The 21,000-nt window shown below is 35.1% G+C and overlaps 4 protein-coding genes across 6 annotated transcripts; 2 read left to right on the plus strand and 2 right to left on the minus strand.

Moving 5' to 3' along the window:
- Positions 1 to 184: 184 nt before the first annotated feature.
- On the minus strand, positions 185 to 1,681 carry LOC133856910 (uncharacterized). The gene is made up of 5 exons (XM_062291956.1): positions 1,616 to 1,681; positions 1,382 to 1,492; positions 1,040 to 1,102; positions 718 to 813; positions 185 to 573 (listed from the first exon to the last, which is right to left on the minus strand). Coding segments are annotated over exons 1-5 (459 nt in total). The 5' UTR covers positions 1,617 to 1,681; the 3' UTR covers positions 185 to 385.
- Positions 1,682 to 4,437: 2,756 nt separating this feature from the next.
- LOC133856508 (mitochondrial import receptor subunit TOM9-2-like) lies at positions 4,438 to 5,196 on the plus strand. Its single transcript, XM_062291556.1, has one exon. The coding sequence runs from the start codon at positions 4,509 to 4,511 to the stop codon at positions 4,824 to 4,826; it is 318 nt and encodes a 105-aa protein (XP_062147540.1). The 5' UTR covers positions 4,438 to 4,508; the 3' UTR covers positions 4,827 to 5,196.
- A 5,667-nt stretch (positions 5,197 to 10,863) lies between these two features.
- On the minus strand, positions 10,864 to 13,485 carry LOC133856485 (plasmodesmata-located protein 1-like). 2 transcript variants are annotated; one of them, XM_062291522.1, is made up of 3 exons: positions 12,156 to 13,485; positions 11,211 to 11,380; positions 10,864 to 11,115 (listed from the first exon to the last, which is right to left on the minus strand). In XM_062291522.1, the coding sequence occupies exons 1-2, from the start codon at positions 12,964 to 12,966 to the stop codon at positions 11,247 to 11,249; spliced, it is 945 nt and encodes a 314-aa protein (XP_062147506.1). In that variant the 5' UTR covers positions 12,967 to 13,485; the 3' UTR covers positions 10,864 to 11,115; positions 11,211 to 11,246. The 2 variants fall into 2 exon arrangements, with proteins under 2 accessions (XP_062147506.1, XP_062147505.1); XM_062291521.1 differs by having other exon boundaries at positions 10,864 to 11,380; positions 12,156 to 13,484.
- Positions 13,486 to 15,114: 1,629 nt separating this feature from the next.
- Positions 15,115 to 19,844, plus strand: LOC133857998 (homeobox-leucine zipper protein HDG3-like). Of its 2 annotated transcripts, XM_062293401.1 has the most exons (11): positions 15,115 to 15,226; positions 15,768 to 15,911; positions 16,613 to 16,756; positions 16,867 to 17,181; positions 17,564 to 17,677; positions 17,793 to 18,005; positions 18,170 to 18,347; positions 18,735 to 18,979; positions 19,081 to 19,164; positions 19,256 to 19,550; positions 19,690 to 19,844. In XM_062293401.1, exons 2-11 carry the CDS (start codon positions 15,852 to 15,854, stop codon positions 19,719 to 19,721), a joined length of 1,680 nt encoding a protein of 559 aa, XP_062149385.1. In that variant the 5' UTR covers positions 15,115 to 15,226; positions 15,768 to 15,851; the 3' UTR covers positions 19,722 to 19,844. The 2 variants fall into 2 exon arrangements, with proteins under 2 accessions (XP_062149385.1, XP_062149386.1); XM_062293402.1 differs by lacking the exon at positions 16,613 to 16,756.
- Positions 19,845 to 21,000: the final 1,156 nt, after the last annotated feature.

Consider the following 21,000-nt stretch of genomic DNA (forward strand, 5'->3'; position numbering starts at 1 on the left):
TCTTCAATTTCAATTAAATGTTCTACATTTAAGGCATCACGTATTACGGAGGAATTTGAGCTCATACGTTAGGGAAAGTGTTAGAATATTAGTCAAATGATTAAATTTATTATTTATATCCGCTTAAACTTTTAGGACAAGTAGTTATTTAACATATATCAAATAAAAAAATTATTAGTTCGAATATTGTTTCCGTCGTTTACTTTCAATTTTTAAGAGCAAAGGTCACGAGTCTTCGACCCCTGTGACTCTAAATTTCACTCCATTTCAATTGAATATTCCCCCTACAATTTGAAAAACATTACACTTGAAAAGTTTGAAACCAAGCATCAAGAAGCCACCAAGGCATTTGGCATATTCAAAAGCAACTAGGCATATGGCATATTTAAAGGCATGAAGGTTCATGAAGTTTCCTTTGCTTATTATCTGATACTTCCTTGGAGCCTTTTTTGGTGCTCAGAGGCCTTGCTGCCTTGACCTTATTTTGGGCTGCAGGCATCTTCTCTTTTGGTCTAGAATGCCAACATTTTTCTTCCATCAATTTGTTTCTGCTTCCAATCATCCCATCATTGTCTGAAAACATAGTAGCAAGTTAATGGCATTAAGGGTCAAAAAATGCACCCTATATCGAATTGCAGTCAATTCAAACAACTCATAAAAGAGGATAGATTGGTCTCACATCTTAGACTGTCCAGAGTCCCAAAATATAAATATTACCTGGACTGGACAAGACGGCTCGCGGAGGTGGAGCTGAATTAGCTCTAATATTTGATTTGGTATTTTTATGAGTATGTGCAATGTTCTTCACTGTTCCTGAGAAGAAATATATTTTCTTTGATAAATAAACAAAAGTTGCTTAGTATTAAGAAGAAAAAAGAAAACAAGACTACTAAAAACAAAAAATATTAATAAATAACTCAAACGGCAAAATACCCAAAATTATTTTCATATTTATATCACATTATAACACCTTTTTTAAACAAAAAAAAATAAAAAACGCCATCCAAAAAATGTTAACAAACGGGTCTTAGTATCTTACCAAAGGTAGAAATCTTTGTGATTATGGCAAGAGAAGGCGAAGAATGGCTCTGGTTGTCCTCGGCTGTGAAAGCAATATATTCAAAATTTTCACTAACTCAATCTATTAAACCAACACATTCAAAATTCATGTGATTCTCACTCTCACGTATATTTTCAATTTTCATGTGCACTTTAAAAATGTACGTAAGAAACATGTATTTTAGAACTCACGTTAATTTAATAAACCGAATTCCTATGATCCAATTTATAGGAAAAATTTGTTCGAGATTGAAATATTACAAGCTCGTAAGTAAAACTTGAATGTTAATGGATGATAGATCGAGCAGGGCAAACAGGTTACCTCCAATGGATAGGGAGTCCTTAATCCTCAGAATCAGCAATGATTCATTATCACTTGGGAGGGAAAATTGATCATCTTGTTTGTTTACCCTCACCTTCACACTTGCATACACTTAAAACCCCAAAGCAAAAGGCTTAATTAAGTATAACAGTCTACTAAATAGAATTATTCTAACGATTATTATATATGAGATCACAACTTAATTTACAACAACAAAAGAAAAAACATACTCACTTGTGAGCCTTGTTTGGTTGAGAAGATGAAAGGAGAGACGAGTGGTGGTTCTTTAACTTCTTGAAGCATGAATGGCTACGAGCAAGGAAGTAGCGATATTTGTATATATAGTTTAGGAAAAGTGTACGTAGACTGAAACAGAAGGTAAGAAGCATGTGGAACGTCTGAAAAGTGCCATTTCCATTTCTTGACTTGGAAACCAAGAAGAAAGGATTCTCCAGCTGCTCTGACTTGCTTGCAGTGAGGGCCCTTTAGAAGAACACGTAAGTGTATAGGCATTGTATATTGTGGAGGGGTTGGGTGTGAATGGTTTTATGGGATTTGATGCTGGTGTTGGATCTGTACCCTTGATGATGGTAGGTGGTTTGGTATGGGCTTTCTTTATGATGAAGAGAGTATTTGGCTATCCCCAAGGTAGTTTTAATTTGGTCATCCTTATTTAAGTTATTTGGTTATTTGGAGTGATTCACCGCTCTAAATGCTGATGTGACAATGAAATATGCTATTTAGAACTGTTTCAGCATTTTTTTAACATTTTCAATTGACGTGACATGCTCAATTTATCTTAAACAAAAATTAGTTACAAGCTTAAGACTGATAATTTTTGACACGACTCACGAATCCGACACGAAATTAAGAGATTAAGGTTAAGCTTAAAATGATTTGGGTCATAAAATGGTTGACCTGATTGACATGTTTAATAAACAAGTCATTAACGGTTCAACCCGTTTGACCCGTATACTTAAAACTTTTTTTTTCGACATTAAAAAAGTAAATCTAAATAATTGTATTACTTCTTTATTTTTCTAACTGTTTAAAGAGTAAAGACTAAACTAAAAAAAACTCACAAAAGACAAAACAAATCTTTTTATTTTATTGAGTTAGAACTTGAACCAGAAAGGCAAAGAGTAAAATAATTAGTCTGAGTTTTTTTTTTTTTTTTTTTTTCAAGTTGTCGAACTTAAAGTTGAACCAAAACAAGTCCTATTGAGACATGTCAATCCAACGAGACCCGTTTAATAAATCGATCAACGGGTCGTATCGTGTTAACCAATTATTTTAATGGGTCGTATTAAGGTTAATCTGTTATTTTAATGGGTCGTATTAAGGTCAAACAGATCTAACCCTTTTAGTCAAACAGGTTGTATCAATGTTAACCCTCAACAGGTTGGCAAATTAAACGAGTTAACCCGAACCCAACATTTCAACCCGTTTTTGCTGGCCCTAACAAACGAGTCTAATAAAGTGACTAAGCCTTGGGTATCGAGTGATTCAGTGTCAAAAATAAGGCTTTTGATTTTCTACCTGAAATTGTCGGGTAATTACCCGACTATTTTCCATTAAGCATGAATTTCGAAATTGTCGGGTAATTTGGTAACTATTTGGTCGGTTAATCGGTTAACAAATTATCCGTGGGCTATAGCGAAAGATAGAAACCCCAAAGAATTACAACCCACGTCAATCAGATTCAACCACTACTATCTACAAAGCCTTGAAAATTCGAGAATTAAGTTACCCCTAATTTGGTCAAGATGATGTTGTTTAAGGGAAGCCCAATCGTGGTCTCAGCAGCACCCTTGAACAACCGGAGACGCAGGGGAAGAAACAGTGTGTCTCGGCTTGCCTAAAATGGGCGGACTAAGGAGTTTGAGAGAGAGAGAGAGAGAGAGAGGAGGGAGGGAGGGGGAGGGGACCGGGAGTGGGGGCTGCTAGGTTAGGGTTTAGTTTACAGAAGAGAAAAAAAATATAAGGATGAATATATTGTGTCAGCCTTGGAGTAAAAGACGCTGTTTCACTTATGTCGGTTCAGGTCAGTAGCTTACAAAAAAAAAATCTTCACCGATTATCAATCGGATATTCAAGGCAGTTAGGTAATTGTCGGTGGCGACAATCAGATAATTTGTCCACCTTAAAAGTAACACGTGTTTTTTAGCATTGTTGAAACATATATTTTTTGAATAGTATTAATAAAAAATAATGAATAATTGTACTATTAGTCCATGTGACATGTCATATTTATTTTTCATTTTCTATAGTTAACAATAATTACAAATCGATCTATATAGTCAAATTTCGTTAAAAATTTTAACAGATTATGTCAAATGGCACGTTAGTACCATGTGTCGTCAATAAGATGGCGACACGTGGTACTAACGTGACATTTGACAGAATTTTTTAAAATTTTTAATAGAATTTGACTACAGGGATCGATTTATAATTATTGCTAATCACAAGGACCTCCTATGAACTTTTTGAACTGTAGGGAGTGAAAAATAATTATAGTATATCACAAGGACCAATAGTACAATTATACCAAGAAATAATGTGCTTTTCACATGCTTTAAGAACACGTGTCACTTTCTTATACTTCAATTTGTTGCTAATTGTTGTCCATCCATCATTAAATCAATTTTAATTAAAAAAGGAAAAAAAAATTGAAGAGTGAATTGAGCATGCTACGTCAGCAGAGACTGCTGGGAAAATGTTAAATGGCATTTTTTTTTTATTACAATAGAAATATGCTATTTAGCATTCTCCTAGCAAAGTATTTTTATCTGATGTGATATGCTTAATCCATCCTTAAATTAATTTTAATTAAAAATAAAAACAAAAAACAAATTCAACCAACTCTTGAAGGTTAAAAAAAAATAAAATTAAAGATTGGTTGGGAGTGGGACTGCTGATAGTTATGAGATAAAATGTGTAATAAAGGCATATAACCATTTCTTTTTCTTTTTTTTTTGAAAATAATATATAGCCATTACTCAATTGTCAAACTCTTTACTTAAAAAAGAAAAAGAAAAAGAAAAAAATAATAATAATAAAAAATTGTCGAACTCTTTGTAGAGTTAAAACCCTCGTGCTCAGCCACCCACCCTCCGTTTCCCTCGCTATGGCGTCCCAACCCCGAAGAGGCGGAGTGTCCCTGCCGGAGAGGCGGGGCGCGAAGAGCGGTGAGACCAGCAGCGGCGTGATCGCGAGGCTGAGGGGGTCGCCCATCGTGTTGCGAGGCAGGCAGGCGGCGTGCGACGCCTCGTTCGTGGCGAAGAAGCTCCTGAAGAGCACCGGCAAGGCCGCGTGGATCGCCGGCACCACCTTCCTCGTCCTGGTGGTGCCCCTCATCATCCAGATGGACCGCGAGCAGCAGCTCAACGAGCTCGAGCTCCAACAGGCCAGCCTCCTCGGCACCCCATCCCAGCCCCCGAAGTGAACCCATAACAACCACGTTGGTACCGCTATTCAGTTTGATCTGTGAGTCTGGATTTGATATGGTTGTGTACCTCTAGGGTTTGGGGTTTTGCAATTATTTGCATTATGTTAGTCTTAGGGTTTCTCGTTTGCGTTAAAAAGGCGGGATTTAGCTGCTTAACCAATAACCATGTATTTTGCTCAGATAAGTTCTCTTTGATGTATTTTGAGAAATTGAAACGAGAAGTCGAAATAGGAATTTATGTGATTCTACAATTTATGCCAAAACTTCAAGGTTAAAATTGTTTTCATGATATGAATGCTGTTCAAGGTTTACGAGAGACGATGAATTACTTCAGCATTGTAGTATGAGATGATTGAACGGTGATGAATTGTGTAATCAATTTGTTGTAGTTGTAACATGATTCTAAAATTTTAGTAGCATGCTTTGATTTTTTTCTGTTTTGGGTGCAGGAATTGGAATCATATCATGTTGATTACTATCTCACTAATAGAAATTTTGGTCGATATTCAAGGAATTTTTGAATATAGATCCTTGTTGTAACGTAGTATTTTCTATGCAGAGTCCATAGTCAGTTCTTTTTTTCTTGATTTGTAATCAATTGCATGCTCCGGATATTACAGTTTGTTCGAAGTCGTTGATTGTTGTTGTCAATATTGAATAGAGTTGATTTTGTAGTACAATGAATAATGGACTTCAGGGAGTTGAGAGGTAGGGGGCCACAAGTTTTTAGGATTAATGCTTTGTTGTGTTAAATTGACAGAGGGGAGACTTGAGAGCCATTGAGAGACTTAGGTGAGAGTGGAGTTTATTAAAACCGAACTATTCAACCGGCAGGCTGTGAGGTCAGTTTCTTTTGGTTTGACTGATGGGTTGAATTGGTGAAATCAGAAAATTCAGTTCATTCCTTAATGTTGCTGTAGTTATACATAATGGAAACTTGCATTGCATTTGAGGTTTATGATATAGTTTTCCTTAAGGTGTATTATCTGCATGCAACATGTATACAAACCAATTAGCCCCAAGCTTAATTTACAGTGGTTTTCATAGAGCTTAGTTTACAGTTGCAAAGTTTGAAAGTCTGGCTGCTTTAATTTTAGTTTTAAGATCCTTGATTTCTGTGCTTACTCATAATAGCTGGTCTTTGTCATCTGCTATGTTTGCTTGTAAGGATCAGTGACCTGTGTTTGATTCTCAAACATTGTTACTGGTGAATAATGTTGGTATACATATGACTGAAAAAGAATGGCCGAGACATACTGTTGTTAATCATGATTTCTTGCCATTATGTCAATTTACTGCCGCAGAGATCCAATTTGTGTGAGAATGCTAGGGGAATGAGTGGGTAAAAGATTTTATTTTTTTGTTAAGTAGGAATGAGTGGGTAAAAGATGGAGATGAGAAGTAGACTAATTTCACATGCAAATGCTTTTTTTGACCCTCTGCTTTTTATGCTGGTTCTTTCTCCCCGCTTTTTTTATTTTATTTTTTTGTTATCTATTATCTTTTACTTTCTTTTATCTTGGGTTGGTACAGAAATCAAAAGTAGGTCTTAAACTTAGATGATGCTTGAGGTATGAGGTACTTAGGGAAAAAAAAAAAATGAAATGCTCATAAACCTCATACCCTATCAAAGGGAGGGCTGGGTATCAGGAACTTGGTGATGTTCAACCGCACTTTGCTAGGTTAATAGTTGTGGCGGTTTGGGACTGAGAGAGATGCTTGGTGGAGAATTGCGGTGGACTCCAAGTTTGATAGTTTGTAATTGTGGGGCGGATGGTGCTTCCTTAAGCCTGTAGGTGTCTTTGGGGTGGGTTTGTAGAAGAACATCAGGAAAAGTGGGAGACTTTCTCTAATTTTGCTAGATTTGAGATGGGGATGGGGTTAGGACACAATTCTAGCATGATCTGTGGTGCAGGGATACGGTTCTGAAGGTAGTGTTTCTTGTTCACTTTGGTATTGATCGTGTGAAGGATGCCTCAGCTGCGGATAATATGGAGATTCTAAGCGGTTTTACTCAGTGAAACATGAGCTTTGTTAGAGAGGCATATGATTGAGAAGTGAATATCTTTGCTTCCTTCTTCCAAGTGTTGCACTCAGCCATTGTGAGTAGAGATTGTGCATATAGGCTTTGGTGGGTCTCTTCCAAGAGAGGCCTGTTCACAGTCAAGTCCTTCTTTAGCTCATTGGCTTGCTTTGAAGGTAATTGTTTCCCTTGGAAGAGTGTGTGGCGGACTCATGCTCCTTTGAGGACGGTTTTTTTTCTTGGTCAGCGGCCCTTGGTAAGATCCTTACAGTGGATAATATCAGGAAGAAGCATGTTATCATAGTGGACAGATGTTGCTTGTGCAAGAGCAATGAAGAATCAGTAGACCACCTTCTTCTTCAATTCAATGTGGCTTTCGTTATGTAGAATGCTTTCTTTACTTGATTTGGTATGTCTTGGGTTATGCCTATAAGAGTTATTGACTTGTTTGCTTGTTGGTGGAATTCTGAAAGGTCGATGAGTGCTGCGATTTGGAAAATTGTGTCAATCTGCATTTTTATTTTTATTTTTATTTTTTGGTGTGTTTGGAAGAAAAGAAATCTTACGTGTTTTGAGGATTTGGAGAGTTCCATGGAGAATATTTTAGCTTCGTTTTTTTGTACTCTGTATCTTTTGACGGTGGCTTTTTTGTCCCCACTGTCGCTTAGTTTTGTCGATTTTTTTGTTCCTTTTTTTTTTTTTTTCTAGTTAGATGATTTCTTTTGAATACTTCTGGTATACTTAGGGGTGTCTTACGTTTTCAATAAGACTTGATTTACTTACTTAAAAAAAAAGAAAAGAAAATTCTAACCTCTTAGGCAAAGATCATTAGGGAAACATGAATGTATTACTGTGTTATTTGAACTCACTAAAAATTTGAATGCGGATCATTCATGTGGTGTTTTTTATATGTACTGTACATAGAATATAAACATTCATCTCGATTGGTTTGGAACTTCCATATGTGTCTTTGATAGCATTGGAAGGAATATATCCATTTGGTGGAATAAGATAAACTTTAGAAAGAGGTTTATTAACTTTTGTCAAACGCTTCACTAGAGGATGGATCTGTATTTTAAAGTGCTATGTTATAGATAACTCAGCAATGACATATCCATGCAACCTTCATAGCTACAATTTAGTATTTGCCGACATGTAGTAATATTTTCAATTCTTTCAAAGTTTTATTTATACAAGCTTTCGGATGAAAATCCGCTGTTATTAAGCTACCTTGTTCCGGACAGCTTAAGATGCAAGACCTACCTGTCTAGGTTTCACAACTTCCTTCTCTTGAGTAGTTGAAATTTTGTGAAATTCCAACAGCCTATTATCCCAAAATCCTTTTACAAAATTTTGCATATAGCCTAAGGAGAACAATAAAAGAACAGGCTTTGTGAACATCAACTCACTGCTGGGGAATTAGTTTATGAATTGGCTCCCTAGGAAAAAGGCTAGCTAAACCAATCCGAAAATATGTGTATGTACTTTGCTGTTTTTGCCACTCTTTGTGTTGCAAAAGCAAGTGATCCATATATCATATCAGATTGAAGTTGCACCAATAAAAGATCAATTTCTAGGCTCCAAATAGTTCAAGAACTCGTGTGTGAAATCTCATATATTAGGGAAGAAAAGGCTGCCGACAATGACTCAAAAGAGGTTATTTATAATAGCAGCCATTTATCTTTCATCTAACTTCGTGAAAAGGTAAAAGTTAAAAGTCACATGCTAGTTATATGGCATTTTTAAAATACTAAAACATAATAACATCAAAGTGGGTGGTAGGAAATTTTTCCGACGGAATTTATAAAATTGTCACATGTCATTTGAGCATACGAGAATACATATTTTTTTAATAGCATTAACAGAGTTAAAGAAAATTTTATTTAAAAAAGTTTTTGACATTATGTTAAAAAAGCATGTAAAAATTATATGATACAGAACACGTGTCAATTTTATGCATTTTGTCCATATAATATAAGAGAATACTATTTCTCCAATTCCTATCCAAATATTTAGTCCTTAGGTTTTTATCTAGTTTGAATTTAGTCCTTTTGGGTTTCTAATTTCAAAAGTAAAGTCATTAGGTTTTGCCAAGATTTTAAATCGGTATTTCTATAACTTCTCCATCAAAATGAATGGTTTGTCATACTTCACGTGTGTCTCAATTGACATGCTAGCATTCATATCAACATCTAATAACAACGTCTATCATTAAGCGTCAAATTATCCATTAAAAAAACAAAACAAAAGAACTCCAAAAACAAAACAAAAGAACTATATTATTTGTCATCTTAATCTCCTAGATTTGTAGTGTTAGAGGAAAAATCATTAACTTTTATGCTGATATAGACCCCGATGTGTCAAAATGAGACGCACATGACAAATAGAGAATTGTTAACTTTGACAGTAAAGTGATAGAGATACCAATTTAAAATTTGAGTAAACCTTAAGGACCTTATTCTTAAAATTGAAAACTCAATGATAAAATTTAAATAAGATGAAAACTTAGGGATTAAATGTGATTTTCCTATATTTTTTTCTATACGTGGGTTTTATATATCCAATTATTGATTTTTTTTTTTAAAAAAAAAATATTGGAGTTGAATAAAAGTTTAAAGGAGTTAGAGAAATAACAATTCTAGTACTATAAAGCATAGTTTTGACAGGATAAATTAGACTTTTACGTTTCTTTGTGAATCAGACAGTAATTAAGCAGGCTGTTTATGGTTTGACAGTTTGTTAATGGTGGTGGCCCTAACAGTCTTCTTCTTCTTCTTTAATTACAACGTGTCTACGTGGCCTCTTTGTGAGCATACTTGTTTTCTTGATTAAGACTTTCCAGAATGTAGTCCATGCTTATCATATAAGTTGCCCATTAATATGTAATACATTAATGCTTGGGATAATACATTTTATGTAATATAATTTAATATGTAATGCCTATCGTATTATGTAACTTAACTTATTCATAAAGTTTCAATCGCAAAAATAATAATTTACTTAGTAAAAAATGCTCGAAATACTACAGATTTCAACATTTTAGTGATTGGCGGATAGCGTTACGAGTGCCACGTGAACTGTCAAGCCAGTTTGTAAATATTTTAATTGCTGTTATGATAAGAACTACGTCAGTTTATAAGAAATTTATAATAAAAGCAGTAGCACCTTAACAATATATATTCTTACTTAATTGCAGCCAAAGTCCAACTAAAACACTCTTAGTTAATTGCAACCAAAGTCCAACTAAAGTGGTTCTAAACGTAGTGGTGATTGTGATGTTCTTAATTATTATTATTATTATTATTATTTTATTTTTTATTTTTTAAGAAATGCAAAAGGTCTCAATCATTGCCACACAGGAGTTACCCCAACACACACAAACAAGAAAAGGAAAAAGAAAAAGAAAAGAGAAAGATCATTGCTTAATTACGAAGGTATGAGGTTAAAATGATCAACTAACAATCTTGTTGAAAACATCCAAGAATCCATCCAATAACAAATGGCCAACCCTAAAAATATTCAATGGTTTTGTATACCTGGCCAGATATGTAGGCTATCTTAAACTCCTAGTCTATACTTGTTCGAAATATTATGCAGCCCTTTGGGTAAAAACTGACTTTATATAATATATTCATTCACAAACATCTTAGTTGATTGGACCAGTTTGGAAACAAAGGAAATGATGGACCCCAATATCCAAGATTGTGAAGAGAAAGATTCAGTGACATAATCAAAGTATACTTGCTATGGCTTTTCTTGCTAAAAGTTGCATCATGATCACCCACCATGCAATGTGTGTTCTATAACGTGTGGCTGAGGGAACAAACCAATATATGCTTTCCAACTCATGTTCATACTTGGCTGGAGTTCAATTGATTACCAGTACTTGGTTCAAAAGAAAGTGCTATATTTAAGTATCTTCTATACCGACATTATAGTATACTTATTACTCACGTCAGTTACTTAAAATATAAACAGTTCATGTAAAACTTATCACGTCAGCTACTAAACTTGCAGCAACACGAATCACTATATTAAAAGAATTGAAGTTTACTTTATGGATATACATTAACAGCTCTAAATCCTTTGTACATTCACATTCAGAGGAAACAAACTGCTGCTAAAGTTAGTAGTATCTTATCCCTTCACATTCCCCAATAAAATTCTGCCTAACTTTACTTTCTGTTACTCTCATATAAAAGCTACTGTCAAAAAATTAGACCCACCGATCTTTATAAAGCATTGCAAACTTCAACAAATAATCTGCATGTAATGACATAATTGTCAATTATATATGGTCACCAAGCAAAGTGATCAGAAAAGATGTAATTAAGGGTAAGAGAGCCAGGAATACTAACATGTATGTATATATATATATATATGAGCAATCAAACTCAGCCTCCACGCTTACCACCTTTTTTCTTCATCACTGATTTAAGAAACAACAGACAAACAATAACAAAGCCAAAAGCTGCCAAACCTCCTACTGCAATGGCTACTGTCCTCTCTGTGTGTTCTTGCCCAGCCCCTATACCAATCAAACATATCACAGGGATTAAAGCTTGACCCTATATGGTACCACAAGAGTAAATATAGAACTTAAGGACCCATCAATCCCAATCACACATAGAGACCACACATAATCATTTGGTTTTTAATTTCCAGAACAATAAAACAATAAAATAGAAACCACCCAGGCCCTCCCTAAATCATGACATCTGCCAATGTATAAAGGAAGCCTGAAAGAAGTACTAGTGTCATTCATAGAAGAAGTACTAGTTTGTTTTGATGTAAAGCTTTTTTGAAAAATGTTTTTACTTAATTTTTGGTGTTAGGTACGACCAAAAATCTTAATCAAACTCAAAACATTTTCAATTAATCAGAAAAACATAATTTAAGCGACATAAAATGGTTTCATTTTTCTTAAAAAAATAAAAATAAAAAATTTGGTAATTCATTTTTTGAATTAGAACTTCTCATTGCTTTCTCTCGCATTTCATTCTACGCCGTCAGCGACCTCCAGCCGCCGCCGTCGCTGATATTGATTTTCCGTACGAACGAAACTCATAAAAATTCAGTTGAAATGATTTTCCTTAAAATGATCGGGCTCAAAACATTTTCTAACAAAAAAAATATTTTGCAGAGCCTTATATTTATTTCAATTCTCGGAGAAACAAGAAGGGTGAGGATCCCCCTCCCCTTCTGAAGGTGATTTTTCTGGCCTTCCAACCGGGCAAACACCAAGTATATTACTTTATCTGTAAAAGGAGTATATGATAAAGATTTTTTGTCTCTATCTTTACCTGATGCTGAAGATAAGCTAGGGACACCATCTGGGTAATAGCTATAGCTAACATAGCACTTTTGGAGATACACTTGGGCAGAGATTGAATCATGACACTCATCTTTGGCCCGGTCCACAGCACTCTTCAGACAATCCACACAACTGTCACTGCCCAAATCACCCTCACACTGGCCCAACACATACACTGACTCGTAGCTTCCTGTGTAAAACAAACCCCCAGCGCCAGCGGCACCGCCATCGCTCTTAATCTCACTATCCACCATATCAAAAGCTGTCTCCCTTTTCTGCTCAAACCCATTTTTACTTACTTGAGTTGATCCACACGACTTGTACAACAACTCAGTATCAGAAGTTTGTTTGAACCCAACAACCTCATAACGCAGGTAACAGCCGCTCAGTTGGATCCTAGCAGCTATAGCTTTGCCACAGAGCTTGTCAGCCATGGCTGACACCTTGCTCACACAGTTGTTGCAGTCAGGGCCACTGAGGTCCCCTCTGCATTGGTACAGACCCATGATGTCATTTTGGCCTCCACCAGAGGTGGCGTTGGAGAAAGTTTTCTGTGAAGATTGTGAAACCAGAGAAGACAAAAGGGTCTCGAGGTTTTGTGAGTAAATCCCAGTTGGGTCTTGGAATTTTTGGTCTGCACAGCCCTTGTAGACCAAGTTTGTGTTGTCTGCAGCAATCATAGCAGAGGGAAAGAACACAAAAAATGTGATGAAGGAAAGCGGAGAAATGGAAAAGAGAGAGAGAGCTTTTGCTGGCAAGCCCGTTTGGAAATCTGTGGAATTTGTTTCCAAGACATGCATGGTTCTGGACAGGGTTTGGAAATACTTGGGCGTTTCTAGAGATTGTTTTTGGATGAAAACAAAGACAGAGTCACTGGGGTTTTTCTATATAGACTGATGGGGGGTGGTGGGGTTGGAACTTTTTGGACAAGTTTTGTCCTGGTAGCTTTCAGTGTCTTTAAATGTTTTGCTAGCTCCACCTCAACGGTTGTATTAATGGGTGAAGATCAATAATGGTGGTGTTTGATGAGTATTTTACTCTCACTATATATTGCAAGTGAGTAGACTAGGATTTGAAATATCAACTAAAACAGGGGAATTACTTCAAAAGGTTAATAAAAAAGTCTTTGAAGCAATCTTTAGTAAGTAAAGAGACGGAACAAATATAAAGACATCATAAAAATGCACACTCAAACTAACCGGGGAGGGTGGTGGTCCTGTGGAAAAGGGTAACTAAGTTAGGTGTGGAGTAGGTTTTGGGATCGAACTAATGGGGCTGAAGTTAGACTATAGCTGAACTCCCGAAGGACATAGGCATGACCTCTAGAGAGAGTCCTCGGCCTCGGCGCCCTTACCATTTAAGTTTCAAGTTTCTCAAGACATTAACTCCCAATAAATATACGTTATTATAGTCATACCCAGATAGAAATATAGGTTGAACCTCTTTTAAGGAGTTACTGTAGCCCTTTTATTGTCTAGCCCCTCAAGACATTAAATCACACTCAAACTGATGTGTGGTTCTTTAATAAACAATATATGTGAACATGAAAATTTATTCACTTACTGTTAAATAATTATTCTTTTCTCAGTTTTTTTTGTATTTTTCTCGAGTACATATGATGTAGTACACGCTAAAGGGGCATGAATAATGCACGTCAAGTGCACTTGATTGAACACCCTTTTACTTTTACTATAAATTTGTCATTGAATAATGAAGAAATGTATAGCCACATGACAATTTATCTTTACCTAGGAATAGATCGGTGCAATTATTATTTTTATTATAATCGATGTGTCAGTTTATGTGATACTTATCACATTTATAAATTAATGTGACACTTATTTCATGATGACTAAAAGGTAGCATCAAATATTTTTTTTAAAAAGTTTAGGAGTCGAAAGAGAGAGATGTAATCAATAGGTTGGAAGAGAGAACTTGTTGATTAAGATAAAAATAAAAGAAGAAGTATAAAAAGGAAAGAGTTTTCAATTATTCAAATGCCTTGGCAATTTAATTGATCAAAGCACACACTCGATTGCTTTAAGGGTGGATGATAAATGAAAGATTAATTTATATATGTAGTATGATATAATAATGTTTCTTATCAGACTTTTTCTTTCTAAATATTCCCGCATATCATTGCCATTAGTCAACTTTAATTAAGCTGTTAAAATATTGTATTAAGCAATTCCTATTAAAAGAGAACAAAAGAGAAAAAAGAAAAAAAAGAAGAAGTATGGAGAGTATTTTTGTTATTTTTAGTCGGGATATTGCACTCCGAAGATAGCAAAGGACATTGAAAAAATTAAAATAGTGGGAGGAAAGGGAAGGCTGTACCTCTAGGTTCTACTACAACATGCCTGCCAAGGTACGACCGCCTAAAAAAATATATTAAGCCAGTGTTAAATTATTGATTAAATAATTTAATTTATCTTTTGTAATCATAAACTTTTGAGACAAGTGTTGATTTAATATGATATCATACTCAAAAGTTATGAGTTCGAATCTTGTTTAAGTTATTCACCAAATTTTAATTAAATATTTTACGTGTTGGACCTTACCTATTAAAAATTAGTTTGAACTCACACGTGAGAGAGAGCGTTAAAGTATTGATTAGATAATTAAATTTACCTATTTCTATCCGTTTAAGTTTTTAGGACAATTGATAATTTAACTAAAAGTTCCCACGCCTTGAATATACATCAAAGATTCAAACATAGCCAAAACTAAATATTCATCTTTAGTCGGTAATGATCTCATAATAGCAAATAAGGTGTTATGGTTCCTTAAAAAAAAAAAAAAAATCGAGGTTACAAAATTGTATATATTTTTTTAAGGGTGTTGAAAATTGAAAATTAATTTTATCCCCTCTTAAAGTACAAATCACGTGCCACTCACGTGATCCCCCAACTCCCAAAAACTATATATATTTTACCGGAACAAGAAGCAGAACCGAAAAAGCTCACGGCGGGAAGGAGATCAACCAAACAGAAAGAAAAGGAAAAAAGCCCAGACACCCATTTCTCTCTCTCAAAATTTAGATTGAGCAGTCACTCGGAGGTACTCTAACAAAAATCTTTGAGTATCTTTCTTTTATAGCTTCATAGTCTGCTTTGTAAAGTTGATTCTTCTCTTCTCTTTGTTTTTTTCTTTGAAAATATACATATTTTTTTTTTCTTGGTGCTCTAAGAGTTTGCTGGAGTTTAAGATTCTTGAAGTTCCTGTTTGAGTTATAAAGTTCAGAATTAGTGTTATAGACCAAGAAAGACTGCGTCTTTGTATTAATCAGTTTGATTAATTAGTGGGTTAGGGTGATTTTACAGACACTTCTACTTGTTAATCTGACTTTGTGCTTGAGTTTTGTAATTCTTGTTTATCAAGGAAAACTGAGTATTGGGTTAGTTGCGATTAATTGTCATGATTTTTGAGTGCAAAATACTTTGCGCTCATTCCTATTACTGAATATTTATAGGTTATATCATTTTGATTGAACTTATTAATTGTAATGATAAGTGTATAAGTGGAAAAAAAGGGCTTTCATATATCAAGCATGGATCTTGTGGTTCTCGAATAATCATGTCCTTCTTTTGTATTACTGCAGAAAATTTTGGTATTTATGTGTCCCTCAGGTTCTTACTTCATAACAACTTACTTCAAGCAAGTGGTGGAGATCTAATCATCTAAGATGGAAGAAGGAAAGATGGAAGAAGGAAACATAGAAGAAGGAAAGATGGAAGAAGGAGAGGTGATTATCTTACTTACTTCAAGAAAATGTGATCAATTGGTGATTATCTTCTTTCTATGAATGCCTGCTACATTCATCAATGTGTGATCATTTGGAAATCAAATCCGTTTAGTCCTGGATCCACTGCTGCATGAGCCTTTTAATTTGTTCACAACAGATATATTTAAAGTGACAGTTGAAGTTTATCATTAATCATAAAAGTGGTACGAATCCATGACAAACATGTGTAAGCGTTAATGGAGAAATGTTTGCATCTCCAGTCCCAAGAAGTGAGGATAAGGTTTAGCTATGTTGGATTGAGATCCAAATTTTCTCTCCAATTATTTGAACTCTTTTTTACTGGAAAACATAAAACCTTGTTGGAATTGAATACTGTCTTCCGTCCATTTTTGTTAATGTGAGGAATGTATCTGAAATTTGCTTAGCATTGGAAAAAATTCGGTGAGATATCCAAAACCACTATTCCTAGCTATAAGAGGATATTATTTCTCCCTTACATGAATGACTTGGGCTTAATTTCTACACATCAAGAGATTGTTTTGCAAATGTAAGTCGGGATTTACATTAAGCGTAATAGAGAAAAAAATATCTTGAGGCTTCCAATTCACCTCAATAAAGAAAATCTTGATGCTTCACCTTTCCTGTATCAGACAATGGTAGATTGCGTAAGTAATTTTCTGGGATGATGTTTGTGTTTACAGTACTATACTACTGATTCTGATACAGAGCTTTTGGGGGATCAAGACTTCAATACTCAAATTCCTAACCATGAGAAACTTCATTCTAGAAAAGAAGATAATGCCCAATGCTCCGGGAGTAGTGCTCCAGACAGCACCAGTGAACTGGTCTGAGCAAACCACCTTGAAGATTTTTCTAAATTGCAGCTCATTTGTCTTGCCTAGTGTAATTGGTTTGACACTAGTAACTGTGACATGAATTTATACTTATGTTGCAGGCTTTTAGACAATCTTCCCTTCAGCATCCAGTTCAAGCATCCATGGATAGAGACATCGATTATGACTCTAGGGAGAGTAAGTTCCTAGAACTGCAAGAGGCAAATAACATCTCCAAGGCAGCCTTCAAGGAAGTCATGGCTATGGCTTTAGAAGCAAACACTTGGGTTGTTGGCACTCCAGCATTAGGTTCAATTGAGGAATTCCAACAAAGGTTCAGGAGTCCACCTGCGCCTGGAATGAGAGTTGAATGTTCCATTGAGACTGCAATTCTTCCAATTCCCCCTAAGAATCTGCATTCTGTCTTCATGGATGCGGTGAGATTTCTTAACCCTGGGATTAAGATAGTTACAGTCTGGCATAACCTATCTGCCAAACATGACTTGTGACTAGCATTATAGAATGGGATGACCTCCAAATCCACCAATTATGGTTTATCCAAGTTCCTATGAAGCTTAAACTCCTAATATACTGAAAAGATTAGTTTAGTAATTCAGCTACATTTTTCTTTAACTCCCAATGAAATGATTTGTGCAATTCTCAGTTTACAACATGAAAGCATAACTAAGCATGGTAATGTCAATGTTGCTTTACATTTAGTCAGGGAAAATAAACACCAGCTAAAGATTTGAATCTGTTCATCCTTCTTCTTTCTCCCCCATATATGTTTCATTCTTTTTTCTTTTTTTTCCCCTTTAGGATGTATGGGCTTCAACATTATCTGGCATTGTCCATCGTGGATCTATCCATTCGCCAACTGGTGTTTTGTCGCAGTTGATTGATACTGATCCCACAATCATTGATATAGTGGTGGTAAGCTTTCTGGGCCTCTCATTTGGAGATTATAATGCCTGATCCATTTTGTTTAATCCTTGTATCCATATAGGTGAAGTATGGCTCTAATAATACTTATTAATATGTTTCCTAGGTCAATGCTGAATTTCAATTGCCCACACCATTGGTGCCAATACGGAAATTCTGTTTCTTGAGGTGCCTAAGAGAGATCGTAGCAGATGTATGGGTCATAGTTGATGTGTCAAATGATTATTTCGACCATGAACCTTCTAATTCTACATCGGAAGTAAAATGTCGGCGAAGGCCATCAGGGGTGATAATCAGAAAGCATGGCAATGGCTCTGAGGTCAGTGAAAAGGCACCAATATTTTGCCTAAAAAAAAAATAAAAATGATATGGAGTATAGAAAGCTTTATTTAAGATGTGATAGAAGGGTCCTTCTGATTATATTGATTATGTTTAGTACTCTAAAATATTTTTCTATTCAATTCTGGCTCTCTACTGGAGCAGGTTATATGGATTGAGAATGTGGAAGTGTATGAGCACCAAGTCCAAGAAACTATGTACTCAGAAATAGTCAACTCGAAACTCGCATTTTGTGCAAAGCGCTGGGTTGGGACATTGTTGCAGATGTTCAAGCGAAACGACAGTAAATTTTTCAATGTTAAGATGCCACTGGGATGGCGAGGTATGCTATTATATAATCCAAGTAGGGATGCGATATTTGGGTATATAATGCCCTAAACAGTGGCCTTGTTTGGTGCATAGGCATTTACTTAATGCTCAAATATGCATGATATGCGTTGATTTGTTTTATTTTTGAACTGAAATGACTTTAAGAGACTTCGGAAGTTGTCTTAAAGAAATTAGAAATTAGAAGTTTGGAAGCATGGTTATAAGTGGGAAGTATCATACATTTGTCTCATCTTTTATTTGTTTGTTTGATAATATTGGTCAATATATCTCATGCATGTTCAGATACTTTCAAGTGGAGCTGGATGCTTTCTAATGTTCCATTTGTTATGATTTCTCCAAAACAGCTATTTGACTTCTGATATTATTGCGGGTTTCACAGCTCATTTATATCTGCTGAATTTAATCAAGTCGATGGAGAAGGAATACTTTGACTGCATTAGTGAGGCTCCTAACAGAAGGAAATGGGATATTCTGGCTGATGAAGGAATAAGGGTTTTGAGGGATGTGACTATTAATGCTGACACATTGGACTCAAATAATTACACTGCCTTGACTAGCTTCCATGTTCAAGCAGCACCTCTCTCAGTTTTCCAATTTCTTGTTAAAAAGTATTTCAAATTACAGGTTTACTGCTGTCTTTACAAATATGCTTAATTAATTTGCTTGCGTGTCAATCTCCTAGTGTATCCATTTTTGTAGAATGTTAACATTTTAGTATGTTGCAGTGGCCAAGCCTTCTGGAAGAGTCTGAAGAGCTTTTTACATGTGTTACAGAAGATGATAGACACTGCATCACTTTACTTAAGAAAGTAGTTTCACAGAACCATTCCACATAACTGCTACTTTTCATATGGTTTCACTGACTTTTTGCTTATATGAAATGTTGTTTTGATGTGACAGCACCATGAATATATGTTGCAAGATACTTTAGAAGACGAATTTTGCCACTTTGTTATATCATCACCAATGACCCAAGTAGCTGTTGACACTGCTTTTTGCTCTGGAATATGGAGAGATAGTCTCTTGAAGCCTTCAGGGTTTGCTATAATGCCTGATGGCTCTGGGGGCCTCGAATCTGATGCCTCCCTAGTAACCATCGCCGTTCAACAAGAGCTCGATGTCTTGGAGGCGGGTCCAGCCATTGAAGCCATGAGCAATATTATCAGGCGCATTATTGGAGAGATTAATGCAGCAAGTAAGTGCCACTACTTCTAATGGGTCAAAATCATTTAGTGTTTGAATGTTTTGCTTGCATGTGGTAATGAAAATATAATAGTATATATTCATGTTATCATCTATTATTCTAATCTTTTATTTTTCATGTCCTTTTGCAGTCACAATTGGGGAAGAAAGAGTTAGACTTTGAAATCAAAATGGTTCTTTCAGCATAGAATTTCAATTCATTGATATGAAATTTGTATATTACTGGTTATGCACTTTTGATATGAATAAAATGTCACTTTTACCAGTTACTAGTAGGGTTCTGAAAGCTAGGTCTATTCTATTCAATGACTGCAATGATTATTGTATAATTTGAATTTCATATAGGCTATAACATGAAGCTACGGAATGCATCTGGATCTTCAAAAAAGAGGAACCAGTAAGAAAAATAATTAATGATTCATGCATATCAACATCTTCACAGAATCAATGGCTGTTAATTTTTAACCTAAATAGTCCCAAAATCGACGATCCATTTCAGGTTTTAGGGCAATAGAGTTCATTGTTTGTTGGTGGTAGGGAATAGGAAAATGTTTGGAGTATTACCGTTTTTATTACAACCCTTTACAAACTCACGTGAGAGTCCGTATGAGTACTATGCGGTAAAACATGGGTAAAAAATTGAAAAATGCTTGGAGTGCTATAATTTCTTTACAAACTCACGTGACAGTATTCTAACGGTAAAAAAAAATTAAGCAACAAAATTTGATTCGTAAATTTAATTATTTAATGGCGGATGCGATAAGTGCCTCACTAATTTGTAAAATACTTATACCTATAGTACCTTATTGCAGTACTCTTAACAAATAAACTAGTCAAATAAGCTTTAGGTCTGTTACCAACCTAAGCCCTAGGTTGAATATGACCCCAAATTTTGACTTTGAATGACTGACTCGCAACAAGCAGCCCACGAATCCATATTATGGGCTTCAAAAGTATAACTAAATCCATAACCTTTAGAATGAATCTCATACCATGGATCAAATACTCAATCAGCCCAGGAGGGCTTGAGAGTGGCCTGCATTTTCTAGTCCGAAGAATCACTTTTGAAAAATAATTTACATTTTTTTTTTTTCATTAAAAGTAGGAAGAGTTTTTTTTTTTTATTAGGCTTTGTTGGGAATAATCCTACTTAAAGTTGAATTGGGGTAGTAGTTTTAATCTAGGTCCAATAATGATTTATTGAAGAATTTGATCAATAATTCAACTCTCAGTAAAATGATGATAGTTCCTAAAAAAAAAAAAGAATAAAAAAAAAGAAAAAGTTGAATGAGGATGAGACTTCCAGACTAAATCAAATTCAGGTACTCCTAGTTTAAGTGGGCCTAGTTTAAGTGGGAGTAGAAAATTTAATTCAGGTTTGACTCTATCTTTTTACCTATGAAGGCTCATACCTAAGTTTAAAGGACATACTGATTATTTTA

This window comes from Alnus glutinosa, chromosome 14 (genome assembly GCF_958979055.1).
Source record: "Alnus glutinosa chromosome 14, dhAlnGlut1.1, whole genome shotgun sequence".
In the NCBI taxonomy this organism is placed as follows: domain Eukaryota; kingdom Viridiplantae; phylum Streptophyta; class Magnoliopsida; order Fagales; family Betulaceae; genus Alnus; species Alnus glutinosa.